The 14,953-nt window shown below is 36.6% G+C and overlaps 3 protein-coding genes across 4 annotated transcripts; 1 reads left to right on the top strand and 2 right to left on the bottom strand.

The window, feature by feature from the left end:
- On the bottom strand, positions 1 to 1,159 carry LOC107467080 (60S ribosomal protein L36-3). The gene is made up of 4 exons (XM_016086113.3): positions 996 to 1,159; positions 800 to 904; positions 427 to 626; positions 1 to 344 (listed from the first exon to the last, which is right to left on the bottom strand). The coding sequence occupies exons 2-4, from the start codon at positions 899 to 901 to the stop codon at positions 314 to 316; spliced, it is 333 nt and encodes a 110-aa protein (XP_015941599.1). The 5' UTR covers positions 902 to 904; positions 996 to 1,159; the 3' UTR covers positions 1 to 313.
- Positions 1,160 to 1,625: 466 nt separating this feature from the next.
- LOC107467047 (uncharacterized) lies at positions 1,626 to 5,178 on the top strand. The gene is made up of 4 exons (XM_016086063.3): positions 1,626 to 3,480; positions 3,900 to 4,028; positions 4,246 to 4,381; positions 4,717 to 5,178. The coding sequence occupies exons 1-4, from the start codon at positions 2,717 to 2,719 to the stop codon at positions 5,032 to 5,034; spliced, it is 1,347 nt and encodes a 448-aa protein (XP_015941549.1). The 5' UTR covers positions 1,626 to 2,716; the 3' UTR covers positions 5,035 to 5,178.
- A 623-nt stretch (positions 5,179 to 5,801) lies between these two features.
- Positions 5,802 to 8,447, bottom strand: LOC110275331 (uncharacterized protein At3g49055). 2 transcript variants are annotated; one of them, XM_021131145.2, is made up of 5 exons: positions 7,804 to 8,447; positions 7,593 to 7,669; positions 7,284 to 7,512; positions 6,554 to 7,094; positions 5,802 to 6,328 (listed from the first exon to the last, which is right to left on the bottom strand). In XM_021131145.2, the coding sequence occupies exons 1-4, from the start codon at positions 8,431 to 8,433 to the stop codon at positions 6,783 to 6,785; spliced, it is 1,248 nt and encodes a 415-aa protein (XP_020986804.1). In that variant the 5' UTR covers positions 8,434 to 8,447; the 3' UTR covers positions 5,802 to 6,328; positions 6,554 to 6,782. The 2 variants fall into 2 exon arrangements, with proteins under 2 accessions (XP_020986804.1, XP_052109811.1); XM_052253851.1 differs by having other exon boundaries at positions 5,802 to 6,304.
- Positions 8,448 to 14,953: the final 6,506 nt, after the last annotated feature.

Genomic DNA, 14,953 nt, shown 5'->3' with positions numbered 1-14,953 from the left:
TTAAGAACAAAACCGGATTATCTCATTAAAATTGCAATTTTCCAATCCCATGAAGATAATTCGATGGGTGTTGTGAACTAACATACACATATGATTGACAAGCTATTGTGACACTTGACATCAGTCGTTCCGCACAAATTGGCAGTAGAACACAAACTAAGGCGATCTTACTTTCCATAATGATGTCTCAGTTTAAACAAAACATATGTCAAAAGAGTGACAACTTGAACTAAACAAATTAAACAAAAAACAAAGCTAAAATGACCAAAACATTGATCCTCTTCCTGTAAAAACAGAATAAAGTAAATAAAACTCATTTCTTCTTCTCTCCACCTCCACCAGCCCTGCACAGAATAACGTGAGCATCAATGAGCAAATTCTAGATATAGTAAGCATAAGACAGAGGAAAAAGAAGATGGCGTTAACCTCATCTTGCGGAGAACGGTGGACATCTCCTCTCTCTTCTTCTTAGCACGCTTGTGGGTTCCAAGCTTTCTCTTAGCAACTTTGAGCGCCCTCTTATCCTTTCCAACCTTGAGCAACTCAGTAATACGCTTCTCATAAGGTGCAAAACCAGCAACCTCACGGATTAGGTTCCTTACAAAGTGCACCCTCTTGCTTGTTTTCTGTTACATGAAATTGGAATATCAGCGATATGCTTAATTTGATTGATTATTGTTACAGAGATGCTAAACTAAACACAAGGTAAATTACATTGCAGTTTCAATAACAGCACTACAATCTAACAGCTACAAATTTTAGATTCAAAATTCTAAAAGGGACTAAGAAAAAAACTTACCCCTTTGCGATCCCTGGGACGTGGAGGCAACTCCTTCTTGGTGACAATGTGACCTTTGTTCATTCCGACGAACATACCCGAACTTGGCTGCTTAGGAGCCATTTCCTGATCCCAAAAATACACACAGTTCAGAAATTGTTCGGAGAAAGCAGAAGAGTGTGATGAAGCTTGAATGAGAGAGAGAGAGAGTCATTACCTGTGGCAGCTTCTGAAACCCTTACAGCAGCTAGCAAGGTGCGAAGGAAGAGAAATTAGGGTTTCTAACGAAGCTTAAGCCGCATACTTTGCCTTTTTATCAGAGACGACCCACCTTCGTCTCCAGCTGGGCTTGTGGAATGTGGACTTCTCTCCTTAATTACTGGGCCTAGCCCATCAACTATCTCACCAAAAACAACTTTGAGTCTCATAATTTATTGCTCTGAACTAAAAAAAAAAATTGTAATTGTAATTATACTTTTTTAGTATAATTGCAATTTTTAAAAAAATATTCCAACATTTAGAGATAGTTTTAATACAATAAAATTAAATACATAAAAAACATTAAAAATACAATTAAATAAAATTAAATATTAAAAATATTTTAAAAAAATTACAAATATTAAGAACAACAAATTTACTTTATCCTCTCCTCTGTTGAAATAACTTTTAATTAAGCTCCATTTGCAATGGCATCAACTTTGTCATGTGCAAACAATGCAAGTAAAGCAGCACACTCCAAAGTCCAAGCATGGGTCATGTGAGAGGAGAGTGAGACACAAATAACTGTATCTAACAATAAATGATTAAATCCATTAAAATAGTAAAACTATTTACTCAGACACAACTTTACCTAATAAATATGAAAGCCAATGACCAATAATGATGAACGTGTTCCATTCATGATTCATCAATTGCACCATGTCATCTTCCCCAGCAATTCAAAACCAATTAGCCTTTGACTTGCAGGTGCATCCACCACCATTCCTCCCACCCCTTTTTGCTTTGAACATCAATTGAATAAAAGATTCAAGTTTTACTATATATGACTTCACAACTCAGCACAAGGCAAAACGCCAAAACCCAACCCTTTTCCTCTATCCTCATACATCTGAACCTCCTCCGAGGTTGTTTTTCCAACCGTGAAAAAGCCTATGACACTGCCAACGCCAAATTTGATGTCTCCAGCCAAACTTTCTTCTTTGGTTTGAATTTTGGTACCTGGGTGCCTTTACTCTTTTGTCCTTCCCTTTCTGGTACCTAGATGTTTCCAACACTTTTTGGTTGTTATTAGCCAATGTAGAAAATTGTGATCAAACTGATCAGTTTTGCCTTGAGGTTCCATCAGCATCAGAGTTTGAGTCTTAGAGTTTCTGGGTTTCCCTGGAATACTTCATTTTTCAATTTTGATATTCATCAATCCCCTTTGCAATTGTTTCCCGAATTAATTTGATTCTCCATATTGTACTTTAGTTGTTTGTTGAGACAACTGTTACAGCATTTAGCAAGAAGTTACGTTTGTTGTAACCTGTTGTTTCCTTGTTGATCGTTTTGCCACTCTGGTTTGGCATCTACTTTATTCAAATCACAATTTGTTGTTACTGAATTCTTTACCTGCATATAACTACCTTGTTGAACTTCTCATCACATACTACATACAACTTATTCCCTTTTTTCCTTTTTGGTTACATTACATCTGCTATCAAAATTTATTGCTTCTGATCTGTGATAGGTGTTCCACAACTTTAGTATCGATATTCTGTATATTGTAAGTAATAAAGTACTTTTGTTGCATTTAAGTGCACACTTGCTAGTTTCACTTGAGATTGATATTCGTTTGTGAATAGGAAAGTCAGAAAATTTGGCATATTGTGGGAAACCCCCATTTCGGATTCCATCTTACATCTTACATCTTACTTAGTATGTGTATAGGCACACATAATGTCAATTGTCTGTGGCATACCTCTTGTTGAGTGTGTTTACTGTTTGGCTTGTGCCCGTTGGGCTTGGAAACGATGTCTTCATACTGCAGGCCATGACAGCGAGACTTGGGGCCTTGCCACAGCAGAAGAATTTGAGCCTGTCCCTCGCCTTTGTCGCTATATTTTGGCCGTGTATGAAGATGATCTTCGGAACCCTCTTTGGGCACCTCCTGGTGGCTATGGAATCAACCCTGACTGGTTGGTACTCAGAAAGACATATGAAGATACACAAGGGCGCGCACCGCCCTATATGCTGTATCTTGATCACGATCATGCTGATATAGTACTAGCCTTTAGGGGTCTGAATTTGGCAAAGGAGAGTGACTATGCAGTTCTGTTGGATAATAGATTGGGGAAGAGGAAATTCGATGGGGGATATGTTCACAATGGGCTGCTGAAGGCGGCCGGATGGGTTTTGGATGCTGAATGTGAAGTTTTAAGGGAATTGGTGGAAAAGCATCCAAATTACACTCTGACTTTTGCTGGACACTCCCTTGGATCAGGAGTAGCAGCAATGTTGAGCATGGTGGTGGTGCAGAATCGGGATAGACTTGGAAATATCGAGAGGAAGAGGGTCAGGTGCTATGCTATTGCACCTGCTAGATGTATGTCTCTAAACTTGGCAGTAAGATATGCAGATGTCATCAACTCTGTTGTACTTCAGGATGACTTCTTACCAAGGACAGCCACTCCATTGGAAGATATATTCAAGTCTCTTTTCTGGTATGTCTTAAGGCTTTGCCCAAAGATATCCTATTTGTTGTACAGTGCTAGAGCATGTTATAGTGTGCTAAAGTCTATGCTACAACTCCCCTCTGATTTTTCTCAGTTATTTTAGTCTCTAAAGTTGAGTTTTGAGTTTGATTTTGTTGTTTGGGACTGCCAACTAGTGCCTGGATGGATTTGAAATGGGTTTTTCTCTTTTAATAGATTTTGGGCTTCTTTACCTCTATCGTTTACTCACTATGTTTCATAATATCCATCATTTAGGAAATTTGATACATTTATATTTCATTTTATCTTGGAATGAAATTAGTTGATGTCAACAGCTAGTGGAGATGATTGTCAATGTAATTTTATTTATTCAATTTTTGTAATGGTAAAATAGTGGAATCATTATGGTTGTTTTCTTGGGTGGACAGTTTACCATGCATATTGTGCTTGAGGTGCATGAGAGATACATGTATACCAGAGGAAACGATGTTGAAAGATCCAAGGAGACTATATGCACCTGGTCGCCTTTACCACATTGTCGAGAGAAAGCCTTTTAGGTATTTAATTTGGATTTGAAGAAGAGTTTATACAAGAATTGTAACTGTACTTTGAAATTTACCTACGGTTTGAACGCAACCATATCTGTTTTAGTCATATTGGATATACTTATTCTTTTGTTTCTTTAATTGGAAACCATTTAGATATGCACCATTTTAAAAGAATGTTAATACAGATTTTCCTTTTGGCAACTCATGAATGCCTTTTTCTGTGCAGACTGGGAAGGTTTCCCCCAGTTGTGAGGACAGCAGTGCCTGTAGATGGAAGGTTTGAGCATATAGTCCTTTCTTGTAATGCTACATCAGATCATGCCATCATTTGGATAGAGAAAGAAGCACAAAGAGCTCTTGATGTAAGTCTAATAACCTTGTAATGGTTGCCTTTATTTGCATTTTCCCCACAATCCATCCTTAAGATTTGAAATAGTTAAAACATAGAGGAGTATAAAATTTGAGAAAACTACTAAACTTACATTTTTCAGTATGAAAGTGATAACAATCTGTTTGCCTCTTAAGTCTCATCTTATGGACTAACGAGAATCATAAAAAAGCATTTCATATTTTCCTCTCTCTGTCCTTCAGCATGTCCGTAAATCTGCGAATATTCTTCATGTTCTGGTAATTTGGCATTTTGTCTATTTAATGAACAAGAATCAACCTTATGCATATGTTTTTTCGCCAACTGCAGTTGATGCGGGAAAAAGATAACACGATGCAAATACCTGCAAAGCAAATGATGGAGCGGCAAGAAACTTTAACTAGACACAGTCAAGAATACAAAGCAGCATTACAAAGAGCTAAGACATTAGATGTTCCTCATGCTTCTACACCACCATCACAATATGGTACTTTTGAAGAGGAGGGAGAGGAGAGTTCAAGAAGGTCACAGGGTGAGTCTTCTTTTGGCTCGACTAATAGGAGTACAGTGGAGGAAAGCTGGGAAGAATTAATTGAGCGTCTTTTCGATAAGGATGAGCATGGCCACATTGTACTCAAGAAACAATGATCATGTAATTTAAGCTGGCATAGATGAATATAAAGTATAGCCATGAACACAAAATTTCTTCATTCTTTTGCATTATTTTGGTGGCTAGCTGTATATTAATGATGGAACAACACGAAATGAAGATTTGATAGATTTGGTTAGGAATAGTTGGGTGTCTAGTATTCTTCTTAAGCTGCTTCATATATACAACGATAGTCTCAACCAATTTATGAATGTGTATCATCATGGCCTGCAAATTTGCAATAGGACCTTCTTGTACTTGGAAGTTGGAAGAGTCTTAGAATTTCTGTGAGAGAGGGAATGTGACAATCTCGTTTCTTTGGCACATTCTGTTACTACTTCTTTACATATAGGCTTTCATAATACTTCATGAGAGAAAAATCCTCAGGTGGTTATCACCATTAAGAATTGGGAACTGTGTTACTGACTTACTGTAAGCAAAATGTTCACCGGAGAAATTTGACTGTGCACAGAATTAAGTAAGGGCTGTTCCAGATATTTTTCAATGTGATATTTACACTGGAAAATGAATCTTAGACAAATAAAAAAACATAATTCTCAAAATAAAATCGGAAGGGAATGCAACTTTTCTTTGTGTCTTCATCCCAGTGCATCTAGCAGATAAGATAAGCTTCCATGCTAGATGTCCTATCCTCAGTGCGAATGTGTTATGCAATTAAATTATTCTATTCAAGACAAGTTAGTGGGAAAGGTACAAAACTACATCAGAATCAGATGACATTTGTCCAACACGAGGCACCTCTGGATAATGGAAACCGAATTTTTATAAATGATTGGCTAATCTGATTATAATTTATACATGCAGGAACAGTTGTCATATATGCTGATCAGAGGTTGACAATCCATTTGCCTATCTTCTTTTTACACATCGTCTCCCCTACAAACAGTTCACTGCTATATGAATAAAACACTCATGAAAATTTATAGTTGTGCAAAGTTACAACTTTGCTCACTAATTATTGACTGTTAATACAAGTATACAAGTTGCCAACCACTCCATGGGGACTCAAATTCGAAATGAAAGTCAAGAATCTAGCTTGATGTGTTGAGGTGAGGTGCAGAATCAAGGGGTGAATTAGGCTTCTTGATTGAGCAAGATGATTTAAAAGCTTCAATGTGTGATTGGCATTTGAGATAGTCACCCTTGTTCTCTTCCAAGCACTTCTTCAAAGCTTCAACATCACATGATGAAACCAACTTCTTCGTCACACTGTCATTCTCTGCTTTACGATCCATAGCTTGCTATTAACTATTATTAAGAATCAACTGGCTTCTGAAATTCAGATCAAATTCCACCGTTTTCAATCAACAAAAATAATTTAATTCACCGAATCTTGGGTTTCGAGTATGAATATTGAATAACAGAGAAATTGAAAAGCTGGTACATCCTCAATTCCAATAATAGTATATTAGTCTTGAATTGTTTAAAAAAAATGAAGAAAAGAAAATGTAAATTGAAGGTTGAACGAAATAAAGGCATGAGCAAAAAGTGTCGTACCGTGACGGAATGCAAAGGTGTCAGTTATCTCCAGAAAACGAAGCGCGACTCTGCAAACCCTAACGCCACCCAGCGTCCAACAAGAAGACGCACACTACGGAAGCTATTTTCGGTATATTCGCTTATTATTTTTAAATAATAACTTAATAGCAATGAAACAAATTCTTATTCATTTAAATATTTTTTTTCTCCTAACTTGGATAGGTAAAAGATTTTTATTATTTACATGTCAGTAAAGCAAGGCATTCATTTCAGGGGGAGAGGCGAGGTTGAAAAGCTGCCATGGCCAACACAGACGCCTTCGCCTTCTTCGTTTGTGAGTAGTGCGTTCCCTCTTGTCTGCTTCCTCCAACTGTTTGGTGAGTTCCTCCAACCTCTCCCGAAGTTCCACTGCTCTTGTATCTGCCAGCTTCAACGATCTCTCTGCTGCTTCCTGCGCTGCTATTGCCGTTGCTGCCACCTCCTCTTTCAGCCTCAGCTTCCCCCTTGATATCTCCAATGCACCCTTCGTTTTCTGTAGTTCTAGCTTCAGTGCATCCACCTTATATACGTATCCCATATTAGATAATAATTGAAATAATTGAAAGCTCACTTGTACTTATCTTTATATGAAGTTCATAATTAAAAATTATTAAATAATAATTTAGTCAAATTTGTCTATCATCTAATAGTTAGTAAATATTAACTTTATATAAATATAATTTAGTTAATAAATATTAAAGTGTGTTACCAGTTTGTCACGCTCTTGAATCTCATTCTTTCCGGCTACTACTTCCAACTCACAAGCCTCCTTCCATCTTGCAACTTCCTCCTCCGCTTCTCTGATTTCCATCATAAACTCCTCTACGTTATGAGCCAACACTCTCTCTCTCTCTTCTAAGTCCTTGATGTACTCCTTGTTTTCCGCAATCTCTTTGCTTTGTTTCTCTGTCAGACATTGGAGCCTCTCTGTGTCTGACCTGCAATGAATGTGTCATACGTATTTTAGCATGCAATAACTGCATTGTATGCACTCTCCATATCTTTCCTGTCATAATACCTTGCTTCCTCCAAAGATCTCCTCAAATGAGTGATTTCAAGGCGTAAGTTCTTCATTATCCTTTCCACTGTTGAGGCCTTGCATTCAAAAGTAACAGAGGAATCTTCTATTACATGAATCTCCTTATTTATTCTTTTTTTAAACAACACATAAAAGATAAATGAATATATGATGAAGTCAAATGTTTAAAATACTCGTATGAAGTTCTTACCAGACTAACAACATGTTCACTCTCACTACTATCTGATTTAGTCTCTATAGGTTGGTCAACAGTGCCAGTCCCCATCATGAATCCAAAACCAACTTTGTGCAAACCATATTCAGCAAACTGCAGAAGTGGCATCCTCTTATTATGCTCATTGCCTTTCACTCTCTTCTCCAATGCCTCTTTCTCCAACAATGCAATCCTAAGCAAGTTACTCACATCCCTATTCTCCTCGGTTAAACTTATAAGGCTGCTCTCCAATTCTCTCTTCTCTTTCTTCCTCAACTCTTTGTGCTTTTCAATCCTTGTTTCCACTTCCCTTGCATACCTTGAAACCAGTTTTAACACTTCCATTAGCTCATTTGATTCTGATTCTGGTTCCTCTGATAATTCTTTCACATAAGTTACATCCTCTTCTCCCTCTAATCCCTCTGCTACTCTAGACAAGCAATCCTTTATTGAGCTCAGGGATTCTAAAGCCTTTAACACCAACACGTTTTTCTCTTCTCCCTCAACTACTCTTTCTTTGAGATGTTTCAATTCTGTTCCTTTTGAAACGGGTTCAAAACAAGGAACAAAACTGTTACAATTTGAAGATGAGTAGGGCGATGATGGTTGAGGAGAGGAATGATCCATGTTGGTTGAAGAGAATGGCGGTTGCTTGGGGGATCTATCACACTGGAAGAAGAAGAAAAGTAGAGTTTCAAACCTAACAGTCAAACAGGGAAGGTTGGAAAATGCCACAACCTTTCAACTTTTGGCGGGAGGGTTCACTACTCTTCATTCTAACTAATTATACCCAATCACATATTTGACTAAATCTCCAAAGTAGTCTTTCAAATTCGGCCGTGCACTAACGTTGTCCCTCAGTTTTCATTTGCACTAAATATACCCTCCAGTTTGAGCTCTGAACTATATAAAGATTTCTCTACTCAATTCCGGCATGAGTAAGCAAATGGAGTGCTGACCTGGCGCTGCCACATCCACGTAGGACGTCTGAAACAGCTAACTGATGTGGAATACCTTTTAAAATCCCCCAATGTAGTCCTCGACACCAATCATAAACCCTAATCATAGTTCTTCCTCCTTCCTTTCTTCTTTTTCTTCTTCTTGCCGTTGCTATTGTGTCCATGAGTGGCAGTCACATTTCAGGAACGTCGAATCACTCCTCTTGATAGAAAATTGGACAAGGAACAATGTGCGAAACAAGCGTGGACTAATTTCGGAGTGGTGCGAATGTGGGCGTCGGCCGGTCCTTAGATGGTCAGGGACAGAGATAGAGACGCATCCTAATAAGCCGTTCTTCGGGTGCCCGATTATAATGTTAGTGCAGTAACTTCTTGAAATTTTAAGTATTGTTGATTTGAGGTAGATGTTTGCTAAGTTTGATGTATATTTGCATACTAGTAGAAAAAATTGGTGTAGGTTATTTGTTTGGGCAGATTCTGTACAAAATGAGGTGCCGGTAAAATTTGATGAAGAAAATGAGAAGGGTGAGATGAAGATGAACATTGCATAGAAGGTGGGTAAACTGGAAATAGATGTAAAAAATGTAAAAGTGGTGATCCAAGTGCTTGGTTTAGAATTTTTCATAGTATTTATATTTGTGTTAATGTTGGTGTTGAAGGTTTGAATATAATCAGTTCTTCTGCAATGCAGAACCATGATGTTAATGTAATCCATTTTATAAACATTGTAATTGATATAAGGTGGCTGCATGAATGATTGTACTCTTTGGTAGCTTGTTTCCCTGGTTTTGTTTTTATAAATGTAATTGAACACACAATTATCAAATGGATAAATAACAATAACAATAGGTAACTTAAAATATCATTCATAATTGATCCAAAATAACATTAATTAATCTAAAGTTCTGCAATAATACAGTGATGACAATAACACTAAAAAAAAAATTTAGCATTGTTTTAGCTATTTTCTGGTAACCTGAATACCGTAACATAATTGTAGAAAAGTCTATAAATCACCATCAACACACCAAAAAACAAGAAGAACATTGTCATAATTGTTTTATAAAATAACACAAACTTTCAGACTGACATTCTAAACCTATGGACATTAATAACTTTTTCTTGGGGCTTTGAATCCTGGGGTGGGCACAAACTTGAGAAAGCCTACCAACTGTGCTGCAGTGGCTTCGCTAGCTCCCTGCATTAGATTCAAGATTGTAAACCCTGTTAGAAGAGGTGACCTTCTTTTATGTAGCAACTTTGCAGGTCTGGTTGGTGTCTTCTTCTTAAGTGGATGATTCTACAGTGCAAACAAATGACAACAAATGACAACATAAACAGACATAGAAATTAGAATATTCCAAATAGTTAAAATACATAATATGAAACCTTATGAGATAATACCTTTTGAGAGTCTTCTGCTTCAGAGTATGATGGCTGAGATAGATCAATCTCAACCTGTTGGACATCCACTTCCACAAGAGGGTAGGATCAGCAGCTGCAGTGGCAATTACAATAGTACTAGTTGTTGTAGCATTTGCAAATGTAGTTGCAATGCCATTTTGAGCAGCATTCTTAGGGTCCTTTATAACAGCCTCAGCAACTTTGGCAGCAACAACAATAGCTTTTGCAGCATCGGCAGCTCTCTTTTTCTGACATCTTCTTTTGCTATGACCATTTTACAGACAATATTTGCAAGTAAATGATCGTAGTTGCCTCTTCAAAGTGGTAGTTGGCTTTGATTTCTTGTTAGAGTGTCCTCCTTCATCCGCATCTTTTTTTCTCTTGGTTTGGAGCTTTTTCAGTTTTCTCTTAACCAATGGTGCTAAAGGCCTATTGTATTCAGATCATTTCCATAATTGTTGGCCAGGTAGGGGGTTGATGTGGTGGCTGTATGTGACTTTGTATGACTCCATAGTTAATAACTTGTGACAGAAATCCTCTGGATACTTGTTCACTCTAGCAATAGCAGCACAAACATGTACACACGGGATTCCTGCAATAATAGAAACAACAACCAAATAACTAATTAAGTAACTAACTAATTAAATAACTAATTAAGTAACTAACTAACCGATTAACCAACTAATTAACTAATTTGGTGACTAAGTAATTAGGTAACTAAGTAGTTTAAGTAACTAAGCAGTTAGCTAACTACTTAGCTAAGTGAATGATTAACTAAGTAACCAAGTAACTAAATAACCAACTAAACATGAAAAAATAATCCAGTAACTAATTAATGTATGACAAACTTGTGACAGAAAGTGAAAAGTATCACCAATTAGCATCCAAAATTGCATACTGCCCATAACATCTTTCTATCATTCTTCTTGAATCGAATACGCCTTCTCTCCTGGATGGTATACTCCCTAACAGCCTCTTTAAAATTTTACTTAGTATTAAACTTCATTCCAACCTCTAAATGTAACTTACCAAACCAAGCACCTCCCTAAAAACTGGAAACATCTCATTAGATTCATCCTCTTCCTCTAGCTCATCTTCAGAATTCGGTGTAGTCTTCAACTCCAATGAATGCCAAGAGTTGGCACCATCGGAATCAGTCCCAAGATCGTAGGCATCATAATTTTCAGACCTCCCATGAATCCAAGATCTATTTTAAAATCAGAAACATCCTCTACAAAAGCGTCGTCATCAACACATACATATCTCCTTCCCATTACCCTTTTGAGTACTTTTATTTGTAATTTTCTTTCTACTTTTTAGCTTACGTGAAGGAATAGGATCCCCAACACATGAATCAAACAAGCTGTCTTCCTTAACTGGTTTATAGGGCTCATCTTTTGAACTCTCATCAGAATTAAAGGAGCCTTCATCAGAGGACAACAACATTACAGGTATCTTGCTACCCTGCGGCTTTTTCTGACCCTTTGTGCAACCTACCCTAGTAGCAGATCTGAACCAATACCTCCTGCTCACTTTGGTTTGAGTTGGTTTAGTGGGGACTATCTTAGTCTTCTTTTTTAGTTGTTGTTCATTAGGCACCGTAGCTGAGGCTTTGACCTCCTGCTCACTTCGTCGCCTAATGTTAACAGTGGGAGTATCTTCAGCAATGGGATTAGCACAATGGTGTGGAATAGATGCTGCATTTTTTTTTTGCTTGCTCTCCAAGATCCCTTACTTGATCATCAACATATATCATAACCTCCTTCTCTTGCAGCAGTTCAAGAGATGAAACCTCATGTTCAATAAATACATCAATAAGACCCTGGTTTTGTGAACCCATCCGACACACTTTTTGTAACTCTGCATCAGTGTTTAACTTCCTCAAACCCACCTCAATGCTCTTCCCAAGTACAAGCCACCAAACTTCCTTCATTCTGTCATAACCTAGCTCCTTAAAGTAATTTCCCAGATAAAATACATCCAACCTATCCACCTCAACATCACCCAGGCAGCTTCTATTATCGGGATAGTACCCCATCTTTTCGTCAACACCCTTTTCAAAAGTTCCTCCATAATGAAATATAATATCCAAAACTTCATCCATCTGCACCATATATAAATAAACAAATTAAACACATGCAGCACTAACAGTGTATCACAACTCCGCATGAATAACATTAATGAAAAAATCCCTTGTTTCATATATAAAAAAATAGAGCAAACAAAACCCCACCCTAACATAGTAACCACAAGAAACCTGACAGTATAATCGTCTAAAAAAAATAGCAAACGCAAATGAAATCACCTCAAACAACCACTCAAATGAAGAATGATCAATGAGTAGCCAAAAAAAATTTCTTTTCAATCGGTAACAATATTGCTAACCTTGTTCAAACTCATGATGATGGTACCCTCTGGTTCAGCAACTTCCTATGGTTTGCATCCTTCCTTCTCCTGCTAACTCAGGAAATCGCAAAGGTGCCATACTGTCATGACATTCTTCGGAGGAGGAGGAGGACACGAAACGGTTTAAGAGAAGAAGAAAGACTTGTAAATGATCATCCTTGTCCAAGAAACTCTTTAATACCCCCTGTATGACAATACGACGCCGTTCTTTTTCATTCCCCCTACATGCAAAACAACATCGTTTCAGACGTCCTATGTGGACATGGCAGCGCCAGGTCAACGCTCCACCTGCTGACTCATGCCGAAATTGGGTAGAAGAATCTGTATGTAGCCCGGAGCTCAAACTGAAGAGTATATTTAATGCAATTGAAAAATAAAGGGCAACATTGATGCACGGGCCGAATCTGGGGGACTACTTTGGGAATTTAGTTGCACATATTTTATAAAAAAGTGAAATGATATTTATATTACTTTTTTAATATTAAAAGGAATGATATGCTTCCTAAAAAATGCTAAAGTAGTAATACCAAAGATTTATCGAATACAAGAAAGCTAGAGATTTATTTACTCAAATTGTGAGTGAAATTTCATTCCGGTCTCTAACAATTTCACAAAAAATTTTTTCGTCCTTTAACGAAAGCATAATTCTATTGCGACTCGTATCTATTACTTCCATCAAACATTTTGATTCTTCTGTCAAAGTTTCTGTCAATAGAAGGAGTATAACTCCAATCTGGTCCCTAATCATCACCAACAACTACCACCATTCTCTGCATTTTTTTCTCCTCTCTATTATTTTTGGCCACCATCATCATCATCCACCACCATTTTCTGTTTTTGTTGCACCATTCCACTGTCATCGTTCTTTTTCTTTTTGATTAAACCAAAACCACAATATCTCTCCTCCTACTTCTCTGCTCACTGTCGGCAATTCCGCACTACCACGACTACCCTCTCTCTTTTTCTTCTCCTTATCCTCACAATCCCTTTCTCACTAACTTGTCCCTATCTCATTTGGTTTCACACTAAATTCCAAGTCTGCATTTCAAGTAGGGGACTTTGTCTCTATTGGGTTTCACACTAAATTCCAAGTCTGTATTCTAAATAGAGAACTTTACCTCGAACAATTTAAAACACCGACACACCCTATAATAACCAAATCACTCTTTCACATAAAAATCGATACTTTAAGTAAATATCTATACTCAATCATCAAAATCCAGAAAAAGGACAACTCATACGACGATGTCCCAAACTAAATTCAAGTATTTAAACAGATAAAATTACTCAATTGAAAGGAGGTGGTAGTGGATTAGTGCAGCGAAAAAGAAGAAGAAGGTGATAGTAGGTTGGTGCAGCGAGAACAGAGAATAGTAGTAGATGTTGGTGATTATGGTGGCCGAAAATGATGTTGAGGAGAAGGAGAGAAGAGAGTTGGCCTGGTGGTATTCTGGTTCGCATAAAGGAGGAGATGAGAAAAGAAAAGAAAAAGAGGGGGCAATTTGTCTATTAAATTGTTGACTTATGATCCACGTAGGCAAGATCCGTTAATTCTAGACGGAGACATTAATGGAAGGATAGAAGGTCTCACGGAGAGGTCGCGATGGAATTATGCTTTCGTTAAAGGGCGGAAAAGAATTTCGTAAAATTGTTAGAAGTTGGGGTGAGGTTTCACTCTCAAATTGTAGACCTAAAAACATAAATAATGAATATCTAATGACCCTAAAAGGTGAATTTTATGATGATTTTTATTTAATATCTAAATTATCTAAATTATCTTTTAAATAAAAAATAAATATTTTAAAATTATTAAATATTAACTAATTATTTATTTTAATAAATTAGACACCATTTATTAAGCATTATAGCAATCATCCAGAAATAATACTAAGTATTTATGCATCTATCATGTTTACTATGTTTACGTATTAACTTATTTTATATAAAAAATATCATTTGTAGTGATACTACACGTATAAATATATAAGATTTAAGTGTGCATATATTATACGCTTTTTTTTTCGTATTTTTTATTGATATAATACAAAAAAATTTGTTAGAAGATACAAAAATTTATTAATATAGTATAAAGAATTTTACACCTAATACAATTTTTTATATATATATAACACATAAATTTGTTAATATAGTTAAATTTTTGCACATAGTACAAAAAAATTTACATATAACACAAATTTATTGATGTAGTATAGAATTTTTTATACGTAGCCAAAAAAATTTTGCTATACAGTTTAAAAATTACTTCTGCTATCATTGTTGGGTTGTACCAAAATTTATATATTGCACTTCAAATTTTGTATGCTCAATAGTTTTGTTACATAACTCAAAGTTTATTTTTATTGTTGTTATTTTGAATT

Source organism: Arachis duranensis, chromosome 9 (assembly GCF_000817695.3).
Source record: "Arachis duranensis cultivar V14167 chromosome 9, aradu.V14167.gnm2.J7QH, whole genome shotgun sequence".
Taxonomy (NCBI): Eukaryota; Viridiplantae; Streptophyta; class Magnoliopsida; order Fabales; family Fabaceae; genus Arachis; species Arachis duranensis.
Note: the sequence above shows the minus strand (reverse complement) of the source record. Positions and strands in the feature narration are given on the sequence as shown.